Source organism: Talpa europaea (assembly GCF_964194135.1).
Source record: "Talpa europaea genome assembly, chromosome: 15".
NCBI lineage: Eukaryota > Metazoa > Chordata > Mammalia > Eulipotyphla > Talpidae > Talpa > Talpa europaea.
In genome coordinates, this window is record NC_140083.1 from 36,032,860 (window position 1) to 36,056,375 (window position 23,516).

At 38.9% G+C, this 23,516-nt stretch overlaps 1 protein-coding gene and 1 pseudogene across 2 annotated transcripts; one reads left to right on the forward strand and one right to left on the reverse strand.

Moving 5' to 3' along the window:
• Positions 1-923: 923 nt before the first annotated feature.
• Positions 924-19,343, forward strand: IL26 (interleukin 26; the record flags this gene model as incomplete). The annotated part of the gene is made up of 5 exons (XM_084255356.1): positions 924-1,094; positions 1,175-1,231; positions 1,404-1,538; positions 19,058-19,123; positions 19,257-19,343. The coding sequence occupies 5 exons, from the start codon at positions 924-926 to the stop codon at positions 19,341-19,343; spliced, it is 516 nt and encodes a 171-aa protein (XP_084111482.1).
• LOC311184650 (cTAGE family member 2-like) lies at positions 5,570-7,380 on the reverse strand (annotated as a pseudogene). Its single transcript has 4 exons — positions 7,332-7,380; positions 6,676-7,157; positions 6,163-6,544; positions 5,570-5,635 (listed from the first exon to the last, which is right to left on the reverse strand). The product of its transcript is annotated as a cTAGE family member 2-like (transcript).
• Positions 19,344-23,516: the final 4,173 nt, after the last annotated feature.

Sequence of the window (23,516 nt, forward strand, 5' to 3'; positions counted from 1 at the left end):
GAGGAAGGATTAGGGTCAAAATAAGGGGAGGTGCAATTGTTTGGGGAATATAACCAAAATGAAAATGCATACATTGTGCAAAAATGAAAAATGATGTAAGAATTATATAAAATAAAATATTTTTTTAAAAAAGATAATGCTCTTTTACATGAGGAATTTATACCACTGGAAATCTACACATAGGGAAAAAGTCTGGGTGGTTAACTTGTGTAGAGATGATAAGGAATCTAGTAAATTGGAGGCCTTAATTCTAGACCCAGGTCCAAACAAATTTTGAATATGTTGGGGCAGTTACAATTTCTGAGCTGGAAAAACTTTGGAGAATAATTGGAAAGTTTTTCTCTTGGATCATAATCCCAGCTGCAGAATGATGACTTCTGAGGGAAGAGGAGGAAGTAGGTGGAAGGATCAGGCAAGATATAAAAGTAAAACTCATGGAGGTTATGATCAGGCTTTGGTAAGCTACCCATTCTATACTTCGGTAAGATTGTCTGGGATCCTGGTTAGAAAAGGAGATTTTATTTTTTGCATGGGAATTAAAAAATAATAACCCAGTTTCCTGGAGGACAGCCTTCTTTATTGGCCAGATATGACCTTTGAAATAATGAAATTTGTTATGCTATGCAACTGAAGTTGTAAATCTTTTGTTTGGAAAATGGCCTTTGACCTTACCAGTAAACTGGAGCTTTTACTTAAAGTCAGAGATGGTACAGTCATCATTTTTTGATTATGAAGCAAGTTCTAAAAAAAATAGGACAACCAAAGTGATCTTCCTCTATATAAACTGTAAGCTATTGTTCACACATCTCATTGGAGAGGCAACCTTGAGGGCTAAAGTAAGTAGGTTAACCACTCATCTAACCAACGGGAGTCACTGTCTGGCTGCTCTGAGTGACAACAAGCCCAGACTGGGGTGGAGGGAAATGTGGGTGAATTGCGTTCTGAAGTCTGGATTGCTCTTTGTCACTCTTTCTCTTGCCATTGCCAAGCACAAGCAATCTTCCTTCATCAAAAGTTGTTACCCCAGGCGAACGCTGTCCCAGGCTGTGGACTCGCTCTATGTCAAGGCAGCATGGCTCAAAGCAACAATTCCAGTAAGTATTAGGCTCTGCTCAGAGGATGATCCCAGGGTAGTTATAACTCTGAAAAACTTATTTCTCTCTCTTTATTGTAGGAAGACCGCATTAAAAACATACGATTACTAAAAAAGAAAGCAAAAAAGCTATTTATGGTAAGCCAGAGGGTCTTTTCCTTTTTCGTGCTTCTCTTTTTTTATGCTCTTTTCCTTGCATTTAATTTTTTCCAGATGGTCATTAAGAAATAATCAGGGGGATATTTCAGTGACATGTTACAAAGGCTATTCATGGTTTACCTTATGCAATTTCTTACATTTTTTTTTATAGAGAAACTGCAGATTCCAAGAACAGCTTCTAACCTTCTTCATGGAAGATGTTTTTGGTCAACTCCAATTACAAGTTTGCAAGGAAATAAACTTTGTGGAAGACTTTCACAGCCTTAGGCAGAAACTGAGCCGCTGTGTAAGTATGCACAGCATATACAGTGAGTTTGAATCTAAAACCTCTCTAGAAAACAGCATGTAGGAAGCTGTCTCCATACCAAAGGGTGAGTAAAAGGGGCTTTCTGATTTTTTGTTTATAGTCCAAATGGAGACACTATCACCAGGAATAAAGCAGCAAATAAGCACATATGACTCATAATGTATAATTCATTATTTCTTAAGGAATGGTTCATAAAGCATATTGAAGAGTTAACATGACTAACATGATATTGTTAATTTGTAAATAATCCCTCTTTATATGATTCGTAAGTAATTCTTTTGCTCACTTACCAAAATATTTCTTTTGTACCAACTATATGTCAACCACTATTTTAGGTGGTTACTATGGCTCTCTGTCCCTTTATCTCTCTCTTTTTTGATTCCTATATTGACGAAGACCTTTAAAGGATTTTATTTACCTAATTTTTTTTAATACTTCTTGAAGCATAATCTCAGTCAAAACTTAAAAAACGGGGGGGAAGTTATGTCTTCTTTGGTACCTAAGTTATTTGATTAAGCAACTGTTTGGTTAAGCAACAGGGAACTAAGATGGTAACAGTGACCACATTTCTATACAAGCATTCACAGTAATAAATACCAGCAGATAAAAATCATAAAATTGTAAAAAATTAGAAGCAATAAAGATCATGCAGAAATAAACAAACAAAAAAGAGTCTAAGGGCCTCCCTGGTGGCACAGCTGTTGAGTGCAGCGCTGTGAAGCTGTCTACAGCCTCCATAGCATGGGATCGATTCCCAGATGGCCAGGGAGATTCCCACGTGGCGCGGCAGACCTCTCCTGTGTGCCCGCTGCTCCCCTTAGCAGTGCTTTTGGTCTGTCTGCCTGTTTTGCTCCCCACTCTGTCTCTGGTGAATCCTCTCACCCTCCTGCGCCTCTGGCCTATACCCCAGCTATTGTATAAATAAAAAATAAACTTTAAAACAAAACAAAACAAAAAAAGAGTCCAAAACAAACTAAAACAAGATCTGTGCGATGTCCCTTGATTTGGCTCTGTGGGGAGAGCTGAATCTGTTCTGTGGCCTTGTTTGGCCTTGTTTCCATCTATGCTTTCTACAGGATTCTGGGGTTTTGCTTTGCAGGTGTCAAAGGAGGTAGTGATGACATTTGCTGTCTTTGGGATGTAGAAGGGGAGCGAGCTCTACTACCCTGGAGCCTTGTGGTCCCTGAGACTCAAACGCTGAGCTGTTGGATGTGAATTATTGTGTTTTAAGTGTCCCATGTCTTTTTCCTTATAGTACCTGAGTGCTCTGTAACCTTAATTCCTTCCCACAGTAAAGAGGCTTTCAGTGAGGGTGAGCTGGTTAGTTAGGTCAAGCGTTTAACAAATTTACATTCCCTTTTTCCTTGGTTGACTTGTGTTTAAATTATGTCTTTTGAGACCGGGGCTGTTTGATTTTTCATAACTCTCATGTTTCATTAAAATGACAATGATAAAAATTTCAAGCTTGTACCTCTGAGTGCTTGTCTGAAGTAATGGAAAGATCTTCACTTATCTTTAATTAATTCTAAACTTACAAGGTCAACTTCTTAAGGCAGTGAAAAGTATAGTCTCTTAAGTTTAAGTTGAATTATTCTACAATTTTATGTTTCGTTACCATCATTTATTGTCACTTCTAGTAAGAGTTTTTTCTTTTTTTCACTAGTAAGAGACTTGAGGAAGTGAATAATCCATTGAAGGACTCCATTGGGGAAAATAATGAGATGTATGGCAAACATTTAGGTTCAGGTGATTTCATTCAAAGGGACTGAGAGCTGTGCCTATGTCAGCATCTGAAAGACTAGGACCCTGTGCAGGCTTTTTATTTTATTTTTTTTAATAAATTTTATTGTTATATTCCCCATACAATTGCAGCCCCCCCATTCTGACCCCAATCCCTCCCCTCCCGCCCCCGCCCCCCTAAAAGTGTCTCTGGTTCATAGTTTTTTGTTGATTTTGATTTTCACTTTCTTATATTCATTTTCCTGGTCCCTTATTTAAGTTTTCTAGATTCCTGCTATGAGTGAGACCATCCGGTATTTTTCTTTTTCTTTTTGGCTTATTTCGCTGAGCATGATCCCTTCCAGCGCCATCCATGTTGCTGCAAATTGCATGCGTTTATCTTTTTTTGATTGCTGAGTAATATTCCATTTTGTATGTGTACCACATCTTCTTGATCCAGTCATCTATTTTTGGGCATTTGGGTTGTTTCCAAAGCTTAGCTATTGTAAATAGTGCTGCTATAAACATAGGGGTGCAGGTGTTCTTTGGAATTGATGTTTCTGTGTCCTTTGGGTAAATACCTAGGAGTGGAATTGCTGGATCATATGGAAGCTCTATGTTTAGTAGGTCCAGAAATCTCTACACAGCTTTCCACAGTGGTTGGACCAGTTTGCACTCCCACCAACAGTGCAGGAGAGTTCCTTTTTCTCCACACCCTCGCCAACATTTGTTGTTGCTAGTTTTTTTAATATGTGCCATTCTCACTGGTATAAGATGGTATCTCATGGTAGTTTTGATTTGCATTTCCCTGATGACAAGTGATGTTGAACATTTTTTCATATGCCTGTTGGCCATTTGCATTTCCTCTTCAGAGAAGTTTCTTTTTAGCTCTTCTGCCCATTTTTTGACTGGATTATTTTCTTTGTTGTTGTTGAGTCTCATCAGCTCTTTGCAGATTTTTGTGATCAATCCTTTATCATTAGTGTTGGGTGCAAAAATGTTCTCCCAGCTGGTGGGGTTTCTCTTTGTTTTTGTTATTGTCTCTTTTGCTGTGCAGAAGCTCTTTAATTTGATGTAGTCCCAGCTGTTTGTCTTTGCCTTCACTATCACTGCTTTGGGTGATGTGTCTGTAAAGATGTCTTTGATGTGCAAATCACGTAGTGTTTTGCCTATATTTCCTTCTATATATTTTATGGTTTCAGGTCTTATGTCTAGTTCTTTAATCCATTTTGAGTTGATTTTTGTGTATGGTGTGAGGTAGTGGTCAAGCTTCATTCTTTTGCATGTAGCGACCCAGTTTTCCCAGCACCATTTATTGAACAAACTTTCTTTGCTCCAATGCATAGTCTTTGCTCCTTTGTCAAAGATTAGTTGACCATAAATCTGTGGGTTTATTTCTGGATTTTCTATTCGATTCCATTGGTCTGTATGTCTGTTCTTGTTCCAATACCATGCAGTTTTGATGATTATGGCTTTGTAATATAGTTTGAAGTCTGGGAGTGTGATGCCTCCATTCCCTTCTTTTTTTTTCAGGAGAGCTTTGGCTATTCAGGGTTTTTTGTGATTCCATATGAATTTCATCAATAATTGTTCTATTTCTTTGAAGAATGACATTGAAATTTTGATTGGAATAGCATTGAATCTGTATATTGCTTTTGGAAGGATGGCCATTTTAATAATGTTTATTCTTCCAATCCATGAGCAGGGGATGTCTCTCCATTTCTTTGTGTCTTCTTCTATTTCTTTTAACAGTGTTTTATAGTTTTCTTTGTATAGGTCCTTTACCTCTTTTGTTAGATTTATTCCCAAATATTTGATTTTTTTTGTTTCAATAACAAAAGGGATGGTTTTTTTGATTTCTTCTTCTTCAGATTTATTGTTTGTGTATAGGAAGGCTACTGACTTTTGCGTGTTGATTTTGTATCCTTGTGCAGGCTTTTTAATGGGGATTAGAAAAAATAAAATAACTATTCTCTATTTCTCTTTTTACTAGAATCTTTGATTCCTCTGTGTAGGTGGTACCCATTATCCATCAGATTTAACTTAATGTTCTAAGTCAAGCTTGTTAATGATGGTGAAGCACTGCCTGAGACAATACAGTGTATCTGGACACCCCCCACCCCAAACCATGTCTGTTTCTACCATTGATTAGCTTTCCTTGACTCAAAGAGCTAACAAGCACAAAATGATACTTACAGCCCAAAGCAAGCAATGAGAACTGAGAAAACACAGAACTGCCTAGGAACTCTACTTTTCCTTGATTTAATTTCGGAGGTGTTTTCTCAGGCACTTCAATCTGTCAACGGAGATTCTTCTTTCAGGCAGCTGGGGTGCTGCAGGTTGGGGCAGGGTGGCACCTAGTTACCAAAGTGACTGGCTCCCCCTTATGGCCAAATACGAACACACCACCCAGTCAGCCGTCCCAAGGGGCAACTATCTGGGTGCTAACTTCTTACATTCTCTAGCCTCATGCTGACTGCTATTAGCTTCAGTCAAATTGTCCCACAAACTAAGGTGGTTATGTCATGGGGTAAACCACTCTATGAAACTGAAAACGAAATTAATAAAATCAGTTCGCCTGAATTTCAGAAAGACTCCTTAGACGTTGCTTTAGGAACTAGGAGCTTGTCTTGTGTTTAATTTTTTTGGCCAATCCTGATTGCATATTTTTAGCAATAGAAGCTGATATCTGTTTCATATAAATTTACTGAAGCTCTGGTCTTTGTGGGCAATCATCTCAGGAAGCTCCATTTTTTTTTTTTTTTCATGAAGTAAAGGGAGGAGAAGGAGGATATCTTCTTATGAAAAGATCCTTGACTCCCATTGGAAACAACAAGTCTGTAATTGGAGGGAAATGTATGGGAACAAAGTCAGGGCCAATTGCTTTGCTGTTGGCGAGAACTGATGAATCAGGCACATATAAATTAATGAGATTGTCTTTGCTATCATTTCTTTTGGATTCTGTTTCTGAAGACACTGGCCCATCTGTTTTATCCAAAGATGGCATATGAAAACTTCTGAGTTCTGCTGCTCCCCATAGTTTACAAGAATTAGAATAAAGTCTGTCCTGCTTTTGTAGAAGAAGAGCTGGGTCAGGATATGGTTGACCTGAAGGTGGGATCATCATCTTACTAGACTTCTCCCTTGGAGGTAAATGGGAACCAGGGTCAGAATGTTCTCTATGAGGATCAAATAACCTATCAAAGTTGATTCTCTTCCTTCTTTGTTAATCTGATGATCTAGAGGATTCTCTGGACCCCTGGAGACTCTTACTCCTCCCAGCTGGATGCTAAGGTGAGAGTCAGAATGGGTATTCCAATGAAGTCAAAAGGGAGAGAAAAACTCATTTTAGATGAAGGTCATCAGCTCAGTGGTGAGGCCCCGTATGGAGAATGCTTCTTTCCAAATGTTGTGTTTGGAACACCAAGTGCATAAGGATCTTTTTCAAAGTTATACTTTCTTAATTTCCCTCTATTGTAAGCATTTTCTTTCTCTAAATCATCGAGGTTTCTTAGAGCAGTGTGAGCTGCTAACCAATTGTGATGTATTTTTTTTTCTCATAGGAAATAATCTTCCCTTGAGAAGCATGCATGATTCTCTCCAATTCTTCTATTAGAGTTTTTCACATTTTATAGGTCTCCATCTCTTCAGATGCATGGCTGATTTTTTCCTCTGCTTTGGGAAGCTTTTCCTCTTCTTCTAATTGGTAATTTCTTTCTACTATTAATTTCCTTTGAAGTGTTATTGCAATTTTGAGATAGAGTTCAGTTATCACTTTAAGTTTTTGCTGAAGCTTTTGATTCTCACTTTCATATTGTATGTTTTCTGACTGCAAAGATCCTCGTTCAGTCTGGAGGTTGTTAATATACTCTGTAAGTTCTTTATTTTATGTATTGATTCTTCAGATTACTGAGTGTAAATTCTTTCTCCTTCTAGGTTTCCTTTAATTTATTTTTTAAATGAAGTACCATTATTTTTACACCTTTGTGATATTTTTGACAGTTTAAGATTCCTCCCCTCAGGTGTGGTCACTATAGTTCTCCCTCCACCAACTTAGCAGCAGGAACCAGTTTCTTCCCAGCTCCTGCTGGTTCATTATCATTGTCTGATTCACTCTATTTCCAGTTCCAAGGTCTCATCACCTGTTACTCTCCAAACACATCCCAGTCTTTCATCTTTAGCAAGCATTCTGTCAGAATTGATCTGATTTTCTTTACCAGAATTTGTTAACCGTCTCTTTGGAGTCTTCAAAAGTTATCTTCTATTTAAGTTTACTTACTTTTTCTTTCCTTCCTTTAGCTTGTAAAAGCTGTCCCTGGCTTTCCTAAAGTTGGGCATTTTCACTTATGTGATCTTTTTTAGCTATCTCAAATCATTCTTCATTCATCTGAACTATTTTTAAGGTTGCTTTGGCTTCAGCTACTTGTGATTTGAGGGATTTTAATTTATCTTCTAGGGACTGTGTCCATTTAGAAATATCCAAACTAGGACTGGAGTGCTAAAATGGTGAGGTAGAAAGATGGTCTTGACAGAGCGGAGGGTTTCAGATTTGAAAATTCCTTAACAGTAGCAATTGACTCTGTTCCTACCACACTGATGGAATTTATGGAGATTTACCAATTATATTTTCTTTTTAAGCTCTCAAACTCCTTGACTCCAATTAATTCCTGACCTGCCTTCTTGGCCCTCTGACAAGTGCAGCCCTGACCGGGAGCCCCAGCCTGGCTCAGGCGTGCTTCTCATGCAGCAGAGCTGTGTGAGTGCCATGATCCCAGGACAGACACCCACATGGCAGCAGACTCCCTGGCCAGCCCACCCCATCTAGTCTACTCTTCTGACTCTCACCAGCTCATCAACAATGCTTAGAGCCCTAGCTTTCCTGGAGATGACAGAGACAATTCCTGGTCTTTCAGTTTATAAGATCCACCCCATTTCTCCTCTTCTGTGTTGGATCCTCCAGACCCTAGACTCTGCACTGGATTCCAGTGCCCTGATTGGTAGTTTCTTTGCCCCTCAGTACTCAGCTCCCTTTGACAACTCTTCACCTATAGCTTTCTACAGAGTGCCTTAAAAGTGGTGATATCGCAATTGCAACATTTGCTATTTCTATTTCAATATTGGTCAAAATTATTCCTCATATATCTTCATGCCCTCAATATTGATCTAACCAAAAGGTTTTGGAAATCCCTGACATTGTGAATTCTTTAAAAGGAAATTCACTCATTTAGATGCCCAATAGACTTTCACTGAGTACCTGACATTTTCTACATGCAATAGAAACTACTGATCATTCAAAGATGACTAAGACATGGCAACTGTCTTCAAAGAGTCCGCAGTGTAGAAGAGCAAAGAGGTCAACAGAAGAGAATACAAATAGCTAGATAATGACAATATCAGATGTGTATATAAAGAATTATAAGGAGAAAATAATGACTAACTTTTCTTGGGATAATCAGGAACCCTCCACTTATATTTCTACATACATTCTAATCCAGTTCTTTTGTTGCAATTGCTTTCTTCCTCTATGGGTCATTATATTTGCAATGCAATCTAACCAGGATCTTTAATGACAGAAGGACTCCTGTTTATTAACATGGATTTTAAAACCTAGAATACATGCTACCAGTATGTTTATTTACATTTCTCTAGTTGTTTCATTAAAAGGAGACCTAAATTTTTTTCAACATAAAACTGCACTGAATAATCCCAAGTTTTAAATGTGTAGACAAAATATCATCACTAAAATTCTGACAGCAGTTATGTATACCACATATGTGTGTATGTATACTTTTCGGGGTATAAGTATATGAACATATACACCATCACTGTAAATTTTGTGTATTCTTATTGTAGTAAGTCCACACAATAGCACAAAAAAATGTATGTATATGCTTGGGGTATTTGTAACAGATTTTTTGCCCAGACCCTTCTAGAAACTCTTCCTTTTTGAAATACATACTCTGTCCACAAAGAGAAGTAGAAGTTACCATGTTCCTAAGGTGTGACTCCTCATATACCCTGTCTAGCCACAGCGACCAGAGTTGATCACCAGACCCAGCTAGAGCATCAGCCCGCTTCCTCGGAACTTCAGGATTTAGAAAGGTCACTCTCCATTTTGAGGCTGACATAGTATATAAAACATGGGATGTTTAGCAGCCATATTCCACCACAGAAATTAACGAACAGAGGAAGCCTGTTCACAGTAAGAGAGTAAAGCAAATGATGTCCTCCTAATGAGGACCTGAAATTGCATTGCCAAGTTTCTCAGAGAACTCCAAGCCCCAGACCCATTGCTGACATGGGGTTCCTTGAAATACCCTAATATCTTTCTAACAAATGTCCCATTTTGTTTAAACTCAAACAGAGTTTTTGCAACATGCTAATAAAAGAGGACTAAGAAGTTATAATAGGATGACTACACAGTGACTCAAGAAGATGGGAACTATTACCTTACTGTTACTATTTTTTTAAAATATATTTTTTAAAGAATTATTTATTTATGCAAATAAGAGCTGGAGTACAGGCCAGAGATGTGGGGGGTGACAGTATTCACCAGAGACAGAGTGGGGAACAGAAAAGGCAGATTGACCGAAGTACACTGCTGAGGGGAGCAGCAGGCGAGGCAGGAGAGGTCTGCTGCGCCATGTGGGTTGCTCCCTGGCCGGGGATCGAACTTGGGATCGAACTCGTGCTGCAGAGGCTGCGGATTGCTTCATAGTCCAGTGCTTAACCCCTTGTGCCACCAGGGAGGCCCCTTACTGTTACTATTATCTTAACTTACTATTACCTTAAGTCTTTAAGTAGGTCTTAACTCTGCTCTTTTACTGCCAGTGTTTACTTTTTCCACTCTTTGTCTATCTCCAGGTCCTACCAATTCTTTCTCTAAACTGTGTTTCATACCTATACTAATCTGTTCATTTAAATCATAACTACAGCAGTCCAGAGTTTCTTAGGTAAATGGACCTCCTGCTTCCAGTTTGCTCATGCCCAGATATTTTGCATTAAAAACATCTCACATCTCCAGGTTTTGTATTTCTCTGGCTCTTATGATTGACAGAACAAAATCATACAAGTTAGCCAAGCAGCAAGCTCTTTCACAATTTCAGTGCCATTTTTCAAACTAGGTTTTTGGCAGCAGAAGTGGGTATCTGTTTAATATGAGTTTACTGAGCATCTGCTCTGTGTGAAATTCTAAATTAGTGCTTGGGGAAGCTTTAGAAGGGAGAAGTTATAAAATGTGAAGTAGATAATTTCAATGTGCTTTTATTAATAAAAAGTGGACACTATAGTCAATATATAAATAGCTGATACAGAGAGAATAATCACACTTGATTATTTCTCATTGTCCTTGCTATTGAGGCTGTTGTGGGGGGAATGAGTAAAGCACAGTCATTGTCCTTGATGTCCTGGCTATTGTAAACAGTGCTGCAGTGAGCATGAGGCTACAGGCTTCCTTTGGAATTGGTGTTTTTTGTCCTTCAGGTAACTAGGAATGGAATTGCTAGGTCATATGGCAGATCCATTAGAAGTTGTTTGAGAAATCTCTGCACTGTTTTTCATTGGGGTTAGACCAGTTACCATACCCACCAACAGTGCTGTAAGGTTCCTCTTTCTCCACATCCTTGCCAGCATTAATTTTTTTTGATATGCGCCATATTCACAGGTATGCGATAGTATTGCTTTGAGGTTTTGATTTGCATTTCTTTGACCATAAGTAATGTCGACAAATTTTTTATGTGCCTGTTGGCAAAAAAAAAAAAAAGATAAACTCATGTCATTTACAGCAACATGGATGGTGTCAGAAGAGCTAATGCTAAGTGGAATAAGACAGAAAGAGAAAGATAAATACTGGATGGTATCACTCATAAGTGAAACCAAACTACAAATCAGAGAAACACAACCTTAAAAGTTAACCCTTGAAAACTGAATATAGAATTGAAGCATCCAAAGAGGGAAGGGGATGTGTGTGTGTGTGTGTGTGTGTAGGGAGGGGTAGGAAGAAAGAGGGAGAAGAACAGTGATCTATGATGGGGGACTCTAGGTGATTTGGTGGCAGGTACCCTACAGTGGTGATACCTGGTGGAGAATCCTAATGTTCCCACTAATAAAAGAGTATTATATAAAAAATTTGTTAACTAAATGAATGAGAATAGCAAAAAATAAAGATAAATATTTACTTAATATTGGAACATAGCAAATTTTTACTATGTTTTCACATAAAAGTGTTCTAGTTTTATGGTTCACATTTAGGTCAAAGCCTTTTTGGCATCTATTGAGATTTTTTTATGTGATTTTTATATTTTATTGATACAAATTACATTGATTTTTGAAGTTAAGGCAAGCTTGCATTTCTGGGATATACTCACTTTGGTAATAATGCATTATTCCAATTAGATATTGTTAGGTTCAATAAGATTAAATTTTGCTAAATATTTTTGCACATACATTATGGTAGCCTGTATTTTTTTTTTACTTGTAGCATTTTTGTCTAATTTTGGTATTAGATAATGATCAATTATCAATTTTGGTATTTTGTCTAATTTGGTATTAATTTTGGTTCTCATTGAGTAAGTTGGAAAGTATTCTCTTCTCTTCAATTTTCTAGAAGAACTTGTATAGAGTTGTTTATTTCTCCTTAAACTCTAGGCCATATTTTTTGGCCTAGATTTTCTTTATGGTAAAAATTTAAACTAAATATTCTATTTTTAAATAGATGAAAGGCTATTCAAATTATTTATTTCTTCTTGAGTGAGTTTTAGTAGTTTGTATTTTTCAATGATTTTATTTCATACATTTGTGAAATATATAGCCATAAAATTGCTTGTTGTTTCTTAATATCCCTTTAATAGTTCTATATGTAAGATAATGCCACATCTGTCATCCTTTATATTGACAATTTTAATTATCACTCTTTCTACTTTATTAATTTTATGGAAATACTTTTTTATTGATTTCTCTGGATGTCATTATTTCCTTTTTTCTGTTGAATTTGGGTGTAATCTGTTACTTTATTTTTTGTCTTAAAAAGAAAACAGTAATTAGGGCCTCCCATGGTGGCACAGCGGTTGAGTGCTGGGCTGCGAAGCTGCCCACAGCCTCTGCAGTGCCAGTTCGATCCCCTGCCTCTGGCGAGGGTCCCACATGGCGCTCAGACCTCTCCTGCCACACCCGCTGCTCCCTTTAGCAGTGTTTTTCGTCGGTCTGCCTGTTCTGTTCCCCACTCTGGCTCTGGTGAATTCTCTCACCCTCCTGCGCTTCTGACTGTACCCAGTGCTTGTATAAATAAATAAACAAACAAACAAACAAATAAATAAATAAATCTTAAAAAAAAAAGAAAACAGTAATTATATTGAAATCTTTCATTTTTCTTGTAGAAATTGAGGAAGTTTGAGATTTTTAAAAATTTTATGTCTGTTTATTTTCTTACGTCATTCATTTTTGTGCAATATTTGACTTTCCCCTGAAGTGTAGTCCCTGTAGTTCTCCCATCACCTCATCCCTTGTGCGCTTCCTGGCCCTGATTTGACCCCTCTCCCACCTGCTGCCCTGCTGTTTGTCTCACATCTATGGTCAGTGTGCAAATTTTGTCTTTTTCCTGACCCTTTGAGATTTTTTTTTTATTGTTTCATAGGAATTTGGTGTTATGAATTTCCCTGAATGAATATCTTCTTTCACTCTAAGCTGTCTTTTCAATCTGCTAATATTTTCCTTTACTATATAAAAGCTACCTAATTTGAAGTGGTTCCAATTGCTTATTTTTGTTTTCATTTCCTTTGCCATAGGGGTAAAGTCTCCAAAGATTCCTCCGTTATTGATATGATGAAATATATTGGTAATGCTTCTTGTATGTATTTAATTGTTGTGGGTCTTATATATAAGTCTTTAATCCAGTTTGAATTTATTTTTTATGTATGGAGTTAGAGAATGATCCAGTTTCGTCTTTTACATGCGTCCATCTCATTTCTCTAGCAACATTTGTTAGAGACATTCTTTTCTCCATTATACAGTCATGGTTCCTTTGTCATAAATTAGATTTTGATATATGTGTATATTTATATCTGGGCTTTTAATTCTGTTCCATTGACCTATGCATCTACTTTTATTTTAATACTATGTTATTTTGATTACTGTGCTTTGTAATATAGTTTAAAATCAATTAGCATGATACTTATATATTTTTTTCTCTTAGAATTACCTTAGTTATTTGGGGTCCTCTATGGTTCCATATATATTTTAGTATTTTTTGTTCTATTTCCTTGCAGAAAATTCCTTGGAATTTTAATGGGTATTACATTAAATCTAAGCATTGCTTTTGGTAAAATAGTCATTTTGACTTTATTAATCCTCCTTTTCTATGAACATAAATATTTTTCCATCTCTTTATGTCTTATCTTATATCTTTTAGTAGTATTTTATCATTTTTGTTGTATAAATCCTTCACCTCCTTACTTAATCTGAGATATTAATTCTTTCTACTGCAATTGTAAGTGAAATTGTTTTCTTAATTTCTTTTTCTCATTCATTATTTGTATATACATTGTAGCAGAATAATTTTGTAACATGCCACTTTACTGGGATCATTTATTGTTTCCAGTGTTTTTTTTTTTTTTTTGGGTAGAGTCTTTAGGGTATTACGTATACAATATGATATCACCTACAAATAGTTTCACTTTTCCAATCTGGATTCCTTTTACTTTCTTTTGTTATCTGATAGCTCTAGTTAAAACCTCCAATACTGGACTAAATGGTAGTGATGATTGGACAAATAACTTGTCTTGTTCCTTATCCTAAATGGAAAATTTGCAGTTTTTCACCATTAATTATAATATTGATTGTGGGTTTGTGACTTATGGCCTTTATAATAGTGAGGCAGGTTTCCTTTTAGTCCCTGCTTAACAAACATTCTTCCCATCAATGTGTTCTGTTTCTTTCTTTCTCTGCACCTGTTAATATTATCATATGGTGAACCTATTCTCCTAAATCATATACCATATTATAAACTAGTGCTACCTCAAAAAATTGGCATAAATCCTGATATTGCTGTCATACAATAGAATTAAATTAATTTAGTACTTAATCAAATCCCTTACCTATCATTTGTATTTTGTTTTTGAAAAATGTTTTAGAAAATCAAGGCCTGGCGAGAGTAGGAACTATTTTACCCATTAAGGTCAATTATAACAAGCAAGCAACCAAACAAAAGCAAAAAAAAAAAAAAAAAAAAAAAAGAATTGCTACAGTCGAGTCTGAAGTTTTGTGAGGAGGTAAATAAAGTACAGAAGATCTTATTTATGTTTGGTTTTACACTCTTCTAATGGCTGTGAAAATACCGAGTTTGATTATAATATGATAAAATGTAATAAAACCCTTTTTTGTAGAAAGGATTCGAGGCTGTTCTCTGTGAGCAGTCAACACCAGCAGTTAATTCTCCCAGGATCCTGGCCATATGTATCTGTTTACTCCATTGGTCTGTGTGCTTCATTTCCTCAGAGTTTCCCGTGGAGAGAGATTTTCCATTTTTGTCTTAGCTGTTATACACTCTCCACATTTGCGTAATTTTCCAAACATATGAGGAGGGATGAGGGATGCAAATTAATGATTATATTATTTATTCATCCAGTTGCTTGCAACAAAGCTATAAACCTCACTATTGTGTGCAACAGCCTTCAAACTATTATTAAACCAGGAGGCTCTGTGGACCCAAAGCCCTGAGTGATGTTTATTTTTCATTCATTGACTCATTCAGTCCACAAACATTGAGTGAGTATCCTCCCAGATGCTGGGTGCAACAGAAATGACAGATCCTCTGTCTGTCCTGACTGTGGGCTGTGCTGTGAAGGAGCATGCGGAGGATGTGCTGCTGCGTGGCTGGAGGTTGGGGCAGAACTGTGGTTAGCTGAGTCTAGGGATTTCAACTAATAGCAGAGGGTGTTTAAGTCATCTCTGTTGTCCTCAACCCGAGCATCATGCTTCCTCTACCTATTTGTTCCTTGTCCTCTTTTACTTCATCTTACTCATCCTTCAAGGCGTAACTCACTTGTTTTCTCTTCCTGGAAGCCTTTTGGGATCCTACAGTCAGATTACTTCTGTTCTGTGTCCTAGAGCAGTTGTATTTTTCAAGAAGTAGTATCACATATTATTGTAATTTTGTATCACTGTCTCAATAGATTGTGAGTAGATCACCTGTGCACTCATTTTAATCACAAAGGGTACTTTTATTTTTTTTAAAGATTTATTTATTTATGCATACAAGAGCTGGTCAGAGATGCGGGGGGTGAGAGGATTCACCAAAGACAGAGTGGGGAACAGAACAGGCAGACTAACTGAAGTACACTGCTGAGGGGAGCAGTGGACGAGACAGGAGAGGTCTACTTTGCCATGTGGGTTGCTCCCTGGTGGGCCAGGGATTGAACTCATGCTGCAGAGGCTTTGGATTTGCTTCATAGTGCGATGCTCAACCCCTCGTGCCACCAGGGAGGCCCCTCATAGGGTACTTTTATAAATGAAATAAATCCATGCTATCTGGGAAGACACATTATTGGATGCCTACCCTATGATAGACGTGTATTAAAAATGTATTTACTGAATAATGAATGACTGGCTGTTGAGTCCTCATTGTTATTCTATAACCAATTCACACCTTTCTTGGAGCTTTTTCTAGTTATTCTGGTCTTATTAATAAATTGCCTCTAATCTGCCTCATATCTGCTTTGCCTGAATTTGTCAAATCATTCAGTTATTCTTGCAATAAAACTTCTAGTCCTTGTTATACATAATCCTTGTTATGTTATAATTTCAGCAAATACTACTAAACATTGAAATAAGATAAAAGGATTTTTTTTTTTTATAAATTCCTCCTTCCAAGCAAAGCAGTCTGAATTATGGCAATAGAATCAGTGCTCCTGGGTCTATAGACATATTTACAACAGTGAGGAGAATGCAAACCTGGGTCAACTCTTTTCAAGGGAGCTTTTATGTAAGTGAAGCTCAAGAAAGCATCCTGTAAACCAGTGCAGTGCTAGAGGCAACACTGACACTATATATTTTTGTTAGGCCGTGTATTGCTCCTTTTCAACACACCTTCACCTTCTTAGGATATTTGTGCCTTCTATGGGGTGCAGTCAGATGCTTTTCTTCCCACCCTGCTGTGAGATGCGTTGCAGATCAAATTTCTTTGGTCGAGGAGGGCATAAGTGAACAGGAATGTCTTAATGCTATTTAACTTCAGTCATGCCCAGCATTGGGTAAATTTGTTTGATCTCCCATCTTCAGTGTTAAGTCTTTAAATCCTAGCAGTCAGATTTGCTATTGTGCCATGTGACTTGATTCTTCTATACTTGGTAATTGATTCATGTTTCTAAGACCTTCAATATAGTATCCCTGAAATTAGGCAGATGTTGTTTCTCCTTGTGAAGTCTTCTGTTTTCCAGTTGTAAGATCTGAGCCAACTACTTTTATAGTAGATAATTGCAGTCTAGAAGGACTAGAGCTGCTACAATTGCTGGATTTTCACCTTCTAAGACTGGTCTTATGATTTTACTGTGTAAACTATTTTATTCACTAGCTATTTTGCTAATCATGACGCCTTTAGAACCTGGCAGATAACCTGACACTTAGGAGGCATGTCAAGAGTGTTTGTTGGATGAATGAATGATTCTTCCTGACTGTATCCTCTGACATTGGCTCCCACTGTCCTGGACCTGTCACACTTTGTGTTGGGCTCCCAGGACCTCCTCTGCGTTGCCTGGCTCTCTCCTTTATTCAGGGTTCTTATCACAGGGAGGTTCTTATCACAGCCTGTGATTCCCACAAGCTGCACCTTAAACCCAAAGGTTCTGTGGCTGGAGCCCCTTAGTATGGAGCCCCTCTGTGCCTCTTCATGAAAGACCCTCCACAGGAAGACTTTCTCCCTTCCTGAGCAATGTTTGACTGAAGATCAAGACCCCACCTGGACATGGTCAAGACAACATTGCCACCTCAAGTCCCCTCCACAGCATTCTGGATGTAACTGTCACCTCATTTCAGTCATGTGGTGTAGGGGTTAATCTCAGTGCTATCAAGATATTGCCAGCCACTGCAGCATGAGTTCGATCCCTGGCCAGGGAGCTAGCCCACATGGTGCAGCAGACCTTTCCTGACTCACCCGCTGCTCTCCTCAGCAGTGGATTTCAGTAGATCCACCTTTTCTGCTCCCCACTCCCTCTTTCTCTGGAGAATCCTCTCACCCTCCCACCTCTGGCCTACAACCCAGTTCTTGTATGCATACATAAATAAATATTTCAGAAGGAAAGAAGGAAGGAAAGAGAGAGAGAGAGAGAGAGAGAGAGAGAGAGAGAGAGAGAGGCTGATTCCATGCTGCCCTTTCTCCGCTCTCCTGTGTTTTGACATTGGCTGTGTTTGATTATTTTTTAAATAGGTGTTGTAGTTTAGCTGTTTCCATTTTATGGATTTTGATTAAGAGCTACCTTTGCTGATAACACCTATTGGTAGGACAGGACCTGCTGTGAGACACTGGTCAAATGACTTAGCAACCTGAGCCCTTTTGGCGAATTGGGAAGATTGTATAAGAATTGGCTTATACTCTCTCCTTGGTGTATCCCAGTGGTAAGGTTTTGTAAGTAAAAACTAAGTGAAGACTAGACATTTGCACATTTTTCCTTTCTCTTTTCTCTGATTAACCCTGTGGGAGCTTGTGGGGAAATAGAGGAGGATATTAATTTTTACCTACTTGACTGAAGTGATTCCTATACTCAGATAAGGTTTGAAAACTCACCTCCTCCAAGAAGACAGGTATTTTCCCCCAGCTAAGCCACAAGCTGTCTTATTAAGACATCAGCCTTCTGCTTCTTCTTAGACATATTAGAAATATTAATTTTCTGGTGCTTTCTCCTAGCAGTCCAAACCTGAATATTATCGCGTGAAGTGTACATAATGGACAAAGTGATTGTTCAAAAAAGAAACCTTTTCCTTGTTATTTGCACATCACCCACATGTCCCACATTCTTTTCCTTAGTTGTGTCAGCTATGCTTCCTTCTTTCAGTATCTGGAAAGCAGGGAGTTCTTGCTGTCTCGTGCTTTGTATGGCTTTCCTTCTGCTGGAGTTACTCTCTCCTGTGCATGCTCCTTGACTCCCTCTTTCTTTGCTTTCTCATAAAGCTAGCTCCCTCTTATTTTTCAAATCTTAATTTTAATGTCATTCTTTAAAACACATCTCCCTGAACACTGAGTTGAAAGCAAATTATTCCTATAAATCCCTGTCATCATGTCTTGTGCATTAAAAATACAGCTTTAAGTGGTAAATTTTAACTTTTTAAAAATTTTCTTATTTATCATTTTCCAGGAGACTATAAGTTCCGTGAAGACAGAAACCATGTATTATTTATTTGCCAGTGCATATCCATGCCCAGCACCTAATAACTGCTTGAGAATATTTTTTTTGAGATTTATTTATTTTATTTATATAAGCACTGGGTACAGTCAGAAGCGCGGGAGGGTGAGAGAATTCACCAGAGCCAGAGGGGAGAGCAGAACAGGCAGAGGACTGAAGTACACTGCTGAGGGGAGCAGCGGGCATGGCAGGAGAGGTCTGCGCGCCATGTGGGACCCTCACCGGTGGCCAGGGATCAAACTGGCACTGCAGAGGCTGAGGGCAGCTTCGCAATCCAGTGCTCAACCACTGCACCACCAGGGGAGGACCAAGAATATTTGTTGAAGTGAATATGAATGAATATTTTTAGAGCTTCAATAATAGTATCTGTGTTTACTGTTGATTTCTTAGATTTCCTGTGCTTCCTCAGCTAGAGAGATGAAATCCATTAGGAGAATGAAAAGAACATTTTATGGGGTCAGTATTCCAAGTCTTTGCTTTTGTATACTTTATTTAAAATTTTTAAAATCATTTTATTTTATATATTTTATATACTTTATTTTTTTTAAATATAAAGCTTTTTACTTTTATATCTCTACTTTGTCTGCAGATTGGAAACAAAGGAATCTACAAAGCCATCAGTGAACTGGACATTCTTCTTTCCTGGATTAAAAAGTTCCTAGAAAGCACTAAGTGACGCAGGAAGTCAAGTATAATGATTTGATTGTTATTTGCAAATATTATGAGAACACCAGAAATAATTTGTAACAACACATCTCTTTTAATAAAGATTAAATAGACTAAATGTGCCCAAAACCCTCAGAGTTTTATTATAGCAAATAATCACCAGTAGTATCCATTTCTTTAAAAAGGTAAATACTTTTGTTACAGGGCAGGGAGAGGTATACCCCAGACCCCCTAAAACCTGCCTGCTCTAAATGGGTTCTGCCATCCACTGCATCAACACAAAACATATGAGACTTTAATGGGAAGGAACTTTAATACAATTAGGAAACAATACAGGAAAGGCAAAGAATATAGTTTCTAAATCAAGCACCCAATGTTACCCATCCCCTCATGGGTGAAATTCCACCCAAGCATGATTGGCTCAGAGCAAGGCCCCAAAGCCTGCTACAAGTCTAAAGCATCTTCCAATGGGGACCCACAGAAAAGGATCAGAAATAACCAGACAAGTTTGGAAGGAAAAGAGCAAAATCAAAATCAAGACAAAAACCGCCATGGTCACCTCTCCACGGGTCTCTCACCCACATCTGTGTCACCCAGTATACGCTCAAAAGGCAAGCGCAGTTTCTTCACGTGTCTCTCTGTTCGATGTGCCTCCTCCAGGTCTCCTCCTGGCTCTCTATCCTGCTTCCTCCCTTCCTCAGTCTCCTCTGCAGCTTCTTCTCTCTCTGCTCAGCTCCACCCTCCTTTTGGGTGGGACAGGAAACCTGGAACCTCCCCCTTCCCTGGGGACCACCCTGTTACACTTTCACTAATTGATGATAATAAAAATAAGAAAATGTAACAACATAGTATCAGTAATTTAAGCTACAATGGAATGCTACTCAGCCATAAAAAAGCCACACATTTGCCATTTCTGACAATATAGATGGACTTTGAGAAGATTAGGCTAAGTGAAATAAATTAGAAGGAGAAAGACAAATACTGTATGACTTCACTCATGTGGAAAACAAGGGGAAGACAAGCAAACAAAACAAAACAAACCCTTAGCCTCTGATAATAGAGAGGGAAAAGAGGAGGGAGTGGGTTGAGGGGGCCCAGTGGTTGATAGTGGATGGTGATTGGAAATTTGGGGGGACATGGTATGAGGTATAAAGTCCCTGAGGTGAGAAACATACTGGAACTTCTACATTGTTATAAACTGATGTCACCTCAAGAAATGAAAAACAAAAACATTTTTAATGTATATAGTACTGATATCAAGTTAGATGTTTCAGAATAGACTAGAGGAATTTAATAAAGTTTTAGAGTTAAGTAAATTGTCACTAATATATACATTTCTGTATTTTCAAAGAATGTTATAATTTTGATCATCTTGTTATTCTCAAGTAAATTGTATAAATTAAATTTAAAAGTATATGACCAAAATTAGCTCATATAATATTTGTGGAGGGAAAAAAATGACAGGTTTTTTGGACATGGTATAATGTTCTGGAGACTGAAGTAGATGCTATGGTCTGTATATGATTATTGTCTATTTAAGGTTTGATTATTATTAATTATGCCCAGTGTGGACTTAGCTCCTAAGATATTTGATTTTAATTAAACTAACTGAAAGGGACTTCTGGATGTCCCTTTCATGACAACGTTATATGCAGCAGCTAGCAGACAGATCAAATCAAACTGGAGACACATAAACCAACTGCTTGGAATGATTTGCTAGCAACATGTTTGAAAGATAACTTAAGCCACAAAGACCATAAGTAGCCAAATTGAAAAGATGCCAAAGTATAATAATGTTCCTTCTGGATGCTGTGCAATTAGGAAAATTGATAGAGGCCAAATAAAAGTTTAAATGTGGCTCATATTGCACCAATGCAAACTTTTCATATTGTCTAAGAAGGGCTACTTGCACAGTTAGTGTTCAGTTCAATGAGTTCTATAACCTGACTGTTGATTTGCATTAAAAGGGCTCTGTCTCAGGGCTATCAGCCTACCAGGCATGGGTGGCTTCAGATAGCAGTTTGTGTGACAACTAAGTAATTTATACAAATGCATTGTGCTTTACTGGCAACACCAGGAATTGTTTTGTAACATGAATAGGCAGCAGGGGCTTCCCCAGGCCTTCCTCGATTTTGTCCTGACACCTCTTCACTGCTTTCTCAAGAGCCTGCCTTTTTCAATCATGTGGGTGATGAAGGACAGGAATAGAAAAAAAAAAAAATGAAAAGGAGGCACCACAAGACCAGAAACCTGGCTCACAGGAGGAGGTGGGGGTAGAAGAGATTAGCATAGCCATTGACACAGCTCTGGAAACCAAGGTGCTTAGGCACCAACGCCTAGATTACAAAGCAAAAGACCCAAGCAGGTATCAGACTGCAGTGTCCCTGAAAGGGGAGCGCTGGTGAAACCTTTCCCAGCATGAACCCAAGGACCCCCCGCACTCCAAATGCACTGACTCTAAAACCACATCATGGTCATTATTCTGATCGCTGGCGACCACCCCCTCTTGATTTATCCCATAATCCCAGATTTCCTCTTTGTTCCCTGGCCTTCCCTTTTCTGCCTTTCCCCTCAACACTGTAGTTCTGTGTCTTACCTCTATGGAGAATCTCAGGAGTAGACAAACCCACAGGAAGAGAAAGGGGTGGTGAGCAGAGGGGACCGAATGATTCTGTAACAGGGTGGTCCCCAGGAAAAGGGGAGGTTCTAGGTTCCCTGCCCCACCCAAGGGAGGATGGAGCTGAGCAGGGAGAGAAGAAGCTGCAGAGGAGACTGAGGAAGGAAGGAAGCAGGATGGAGAGCCGAAGGAGACCTGGAGGAGGCACATGGGGCCAAGAGACACATGAAGAAACTACACTTGCCTTTTGGTCGTGGACTGTGTGACACAGCTGTGGGTGAGAAACCAGAGGGGAGGTGACAATGGCGGCTTTTATCTTGATTTTGATTTTGCTCTTTTCCTTTCAGGCTTGTCTGGTTGTTTCTGACCCTTTTCTGTGGGTCCCTCCTGGAGATGCTTTAGACTCGTGGCAGGCTTTAGGGCCTTGCTCTGGGCCAATCCCATTTGGATGGAGTTTTACCCACGACTGGTAACTTTGGGTGCTTGATTTAGAAACTATATTCTCTGCCTTTCCTGAATTGTTTCCTAATTGTATTAAAGTTCCTTCCCATTAAAGTCTCATATGTTTTTGTGTTGTTGTTTTGGCGGATGGCAGAACCCATTTAGAATAGGCAGTTTTGAGGGGCCTGGGGTGCACCTCTCCCTGCCCTGTAACAATTCTAGAAAATACTGAGTGTCCTAAAAGGGGATCAGTGAGAAGCTATGGATCTTCTGCCTCCTTCCAGGTTCACAACAAGTCCAGGAAGAGAGTCTTGATTCCCCAGGGGTCAGCTCTTCCAAATGTTCCTTGAAAAAGAAGTCTGCCCCATTACTGATGGCCTAGGTGTCTGCCTTCGGTGAACAACCTGAGCTGAAGAGGGAGTCCGCCAGAATCCCCCTCTCATGGATAGTGAAGTCATTTGTGGAGTTGTTGCATTCAGGAGTGGGGCCTTTGTGTTCACTCTGGGAAGAGTTTCACCAGAGCTCCCCTTCCCCTGGCCCTGGTGACTTTCTTAGGCGAGTTTCTCTAGTCGTATCCAAAAGGGCAGATTTATTACAAAAGGGACTGTTATGAAGGGGACAGGAGAATGAAGGACACTTGTGTAGCCACAAATGGTCAGAAAGAGCTGCCCCCAGAAGGGACAGGTTTGCTGATAGAGGCCTGCATGGTCACAGGCGGGTGGCCTTGAGGACAGCTGCCTCCGCTGAGGGAGTTCAGGGAAGAGAAAGCCCACATGGTACAGGTCACAGGCAGAGGGAGAGAGTTGGTGAAAAGGAGCACCTGCATGGTCACAGCCACCTGTGACCATAGCCACTGACACAGCAGAAGGACGGCAGCCCCAAGCCAGTGCAGAGACTGCACTGATAGTCTTCTCTTTGAGAGGGGCTCACTCCTTTGTGCAGGGTCTGTTTGCTGTTGATTTTTGGTAACTGTAGAATTTGAAACGGATTGGAGTTTCTACAACGGTCCTCAATCTCCATATCTTTACCTCTGCTCTGTGCCCTAGGACACTAACAGCATCTGACACTTTGCTTGGGTCTGTGCCTTGGCCCTCAGGATTTTTAGTTCCTATAGCTGGTTAAAAG